This window comes from Bombus affinis, chromosome 11 (genome assembly GCF_024516045.1).
Source record: "Bombus affinis isolate iyBomAffi1 chromosome 11, iyBomAffi1.2, whole genome shotgun sequence".
NCBI lineage: Eukaryota > Metazoa > Arthropoda > Insecta > Hymenoptera > Apidae > Bombus > Bombus affinis.
Genome location: NC_066354.1, coordinates 6023515 through 6027204, shown reverse-complemented (window position 1 = coordinate 6027204; position 3690 = coordinate 6023515). Strand labels below are relative to the sequence as shown.

The 3690-nt window shown below is 28.0% G+C and overlaps 1 protein-coding gene and 1 long non-coding RNA gene across 4 annotated transcripts; one reads left to right on the top strand and one right to left on the bottom strand.

The window, feature by feature from the left end:
- Positions 1-273: 273 nt before the first annotated feature.
- Positions 274-2114, bottom strand: LOC126921754 (scaffold protein salvador-like). Of its 3 annotated transcripts, none has more exons than XM_050733605.1 (7): positions 1967-2114; positions 1709-1785; positions 1521-1628; positions 1221-1454; positions 926-1147; positions 550-855; positions 274-466 (listed from the first exon to the last, which is right to left on the bottom strand). In XM_050733605.1, exons 1-7 carry the CDS (start codon positions 1997-1999, stop codon positions 376-378), a joined length of 1071 nt encoding a protein of 356 aa, XP_050589562.1. In that variant the 5' UTR covers positions 2000-2114; the 3' UTR covers positions 274-375. The 3 variants fall into 3 exon arrangements, with proteins under 3 accessions (XP_050589562.1, XP_050589560.1, XP_050589561.1); XM_050733603.1 differs by having other exon boundaries at positions 1521-1648; positions 1967-2108; XM_050733604.1 differs by having other exon boundaries at positions 926-1141; positions 1521-1648; positions 1967-2108.
- LOC126921795 (uncharacterized) lies at positions 971-2214 on the top strand. The gene is made up of 3 exons (XR_007712543.1): positions 971-1082; positions 1195-1368; positions 1979-2214. It is a non-coding gene; the product is annotated as an uncharacterized LOC126921795 (long non-coding RNA).
- Positions 2215-3690: the final 1476 nt, after the last annotated feature.

Genomic DNA, 3690 nt, shown 5'->3' with positions numbered 1-3690 from the left:
GTACGTATTACAAATTTAACAATTTAAATTATATTTTCAACTATTATTATATTTGTTGCACACATATACTACATTCAATAAATTTGAAATCTTTGCAGAAGAAAATTTCATGAAGAAAATGAAAGAGACAAATGTAGACGTAGAATTTATAGAATTTAAAGGAATTGGTATAAATACTTCTAAATCTGAAGAAAATGAAACGAATGTCGTGTCAACATAGAACTTTAAGATGTTATTAATTTTAAGCTAGAGTAAAATGAATTTACAAAAGCGTTTTTACTAAATTCAATTTATTAATAGATATCCATATTACATTTATTCAATTCCTCTCATTCACATTACAGAAAATCATTGATAATATACAAATACTTTTAATTAAGGAAGAGATTGTCGCAAGGCAACTGCTCCAGAAGTTTCTGGATTTAATTCCTTTAATCTTTGTTCCATTTCACATAACAAAGCTGACCTAAAAGATAAAATTATTAATGAATTTATGTGATACATTATATAAAAAATCATTGTGTATGAAAAACATAAAACTCATCGAACCTGTATTCTTCGTAACGCATGACTACCTCTTCTAATTCTTGTTTATATAATCTAGTAAGCATAGCATTAAAGCAATCAAGTTCCGGTAAACGAAAGAGTTCCCATCGCAATTTACGATCTAATGCTACCGATGCCCTACTGTATACGTATAACCAATGAGGTATTTCTTCATTAAGGTAAGGATTAGCTGGAACTAAAACACTGTGAGAGTGAAAATGTGTGTGGCGTGGAGGTGATACAACGCGCACTGCTTGTATCTCATGAGGATAACATGGATGTTCGTATTGTGCTTGCCGTGTAATATGGCTACAAATAATATAATTTTATATAGGAATTATAACATGTATTTTGAATTTTTAATTACCACAAAACTTACTTAACATAATAAACACCATATTCAGGCGATTCAATTCTTTCCCAGCCTGTAGGTAAGCCTTCTTTTTCAAGAGGATGAGACCAATGAGTGGTTTTTGTGTTATGATCTATATAGTACTTTCGACCTCTGAGAGTGAAATCCACAGACCATCCAGGAGGTAAAGGAAGTTCTTCTTGCTGTTCATTCCTAGAACTTGATCTTTCTGAATGGCAACGACTATATCTTAAAAACATAAATGTAAACAACATGTCACACTTTGACAATTTTAGGAATGCTAAGTATAATACTTTTCTACCCTGTATTGTGACGATATGCAGAATGATTATAGTCGTCATAACCTGAATCAATGTCAAATGACTTATAAGGCATCTGTGGTGTTTGAACCCGATCTAAATGATATTCAGATCCAGCATACTGATTAACATAAGTATGAGATATGGCAGGTGAGAGTCCAGAATGATACATTGGAGTTGCAGTACGAGATGACATCCCATCTCTTGTACTAGTATTGACAGAAAGACTGGCAAATCTAAAGGAATATGTTGCATTTTGGTTTTAAATATACTTTGATTGCATATTTTGAAACATAAATTACCTTTGAGCTAAATCTGGGACAGAACTATTGGGAGTATACTTTCCTTCGTGACTTCCTAAACCTACTGCACTCATTGTTGTCTTAGTATTTCCAAACTTTTGTACCATGCTGGGTTGTTGTGGGATAGACTACATAAAAATTAGTGTTTATTTGTCTACAAAAATATAACATACACAATTGCTATTTACCATGGATGTAGGAATAGTTGGATGATTATTGCGATTCCTTGTCCTTCTATTTGGTTCTGTTGTCCATACATTAATAACTAAAAGTAAATAATAATTATAAAAAATAAACAAACTGTATTTTGACATTAAAAATGGTACAGTAGTAATGAAACAGTTAAAAAGTACAAACATTAAAGAAAAAGTATAGAAACTTATCAATGTTGTAAAAAAGTATGTCTTTTACAAACTATTTGTAACACAATAGTAATGACAACTTACTTGGCATTTCAGGCGGAGTTTCTTTTTTAACATATTTACCAACAACTCCCTCTTTAATTGTTCTTAAATCCTTATTTTTTCGAGATAACATAATGGGAATAAATATTTGATCGAACGACAAATAGATAAATTTTCGGTATTTATAACCTACAGATACGATATTATATTCATAAAACTAATGGAAGTGTATTTCGAGCATATAACTGTGTGCTCAAAAATAAAAAATCCATTTTACACGTTCGTACAAATTTGCTTTAATAGTGACTTGGGATAAATAAAACTAAATCGCGTACTTGACATATAAATGTATGTCTTTTCCTTCACATTACGAACGTTCATAAAAACCGAGTACATTGACAGCGTGTTAGGTATATCAATGATTTAGACATTAAACTTCCTTTCATTTCTTTTTGTTACCAATAAGTTCTTTGTTAACTCCGTTAAAAATTGTAAAAATTTTGAAAAATATTAATTGTATTTTAATAGTTCCAAAATTATTTACAACAGTCGATCTTGTTTATCCATTAACAAATTGTCAATATGACATATTTTTAAAATATGAATTTTTTCTTTAGAAACTAAGAGTTAATTGAATTTCATAAATCAATAAGCTAGTAACAACAAAACTAATATGTAATTCATTTAATAAATAACTTAAAAATTTCTTTTCCTATTTGTATAGATATATAATACACAATAAGTGTGAAAATTGTGTACTATGTCTTTTCCTTTCTTATTCTACCTCTCTATGTACTGTATTCTATTTTTATTTAAAAATAATTTATTTCCATAACCTATCTCAATGTGTCAATACTATATTATGCAACAAAATAACTTAGTCAAATAATCATTTGTTTACAAGATTGATATTATACATTTTTTACTATATAAGCTATGTATATATATATATATATATATATATATAATAAAGTAATATATTCTTTTAACTTTATTGCATCATCATTATATTTTTACAGATATCTTTTTTCAAATGAAACTTTTGTCATATTGTGCAAAACTTTTACCCTATTTTCGACGTTAACTGAAAATATTTTTAATTGCTTTAATAAAACACATATACCTTTGTAAATGATTGATAAATGTTAAAGATTAAGATATTTAAACGTATCTGGTAAAATTTTGGCAATATCTTCATTATTGTTTAAAAATAATAGAATGTGTCTTTTGTTTATAGTATCTTGTATTTCTTTTTATAATTTCTCGTATTAATTTTTTATTCTTCAAGCTAGAAAAAAAAAAACATTGGGTTACATTAGAACATTCTATTCATGTATCTTCAAGCAACAGCTAATTAAGTATAAATAATTATTAATCTTATTCACGTACTGCACTTATATTTATTATACGAATAGCTAACCATTCTTACGTATAATATGACAAGGATAAATTAATCAACTTTCATTTATGTTACTCTTTTTACATTCTAAAATCAACTGTACAACTGTTATGTTCCTAACAGTGATTAATATGAGTATCTGAAGTATATACCTATTAAGTCCATTTACAATGAAATCATATCCGCTATAATTCGGACTAATCGTATATATTGAGGTTGTTCATTTGTAATTTGCACGAGGAAAGAAAACTAATATAATCGCTAATGATTGCGTTGTAACGATAAATATGTATGATAGACTATCACAGTGTAGCTCGCGTTTGTAGTCGTAGGATCTCCTATTGTTCTAATCTTTTGATTATATTTG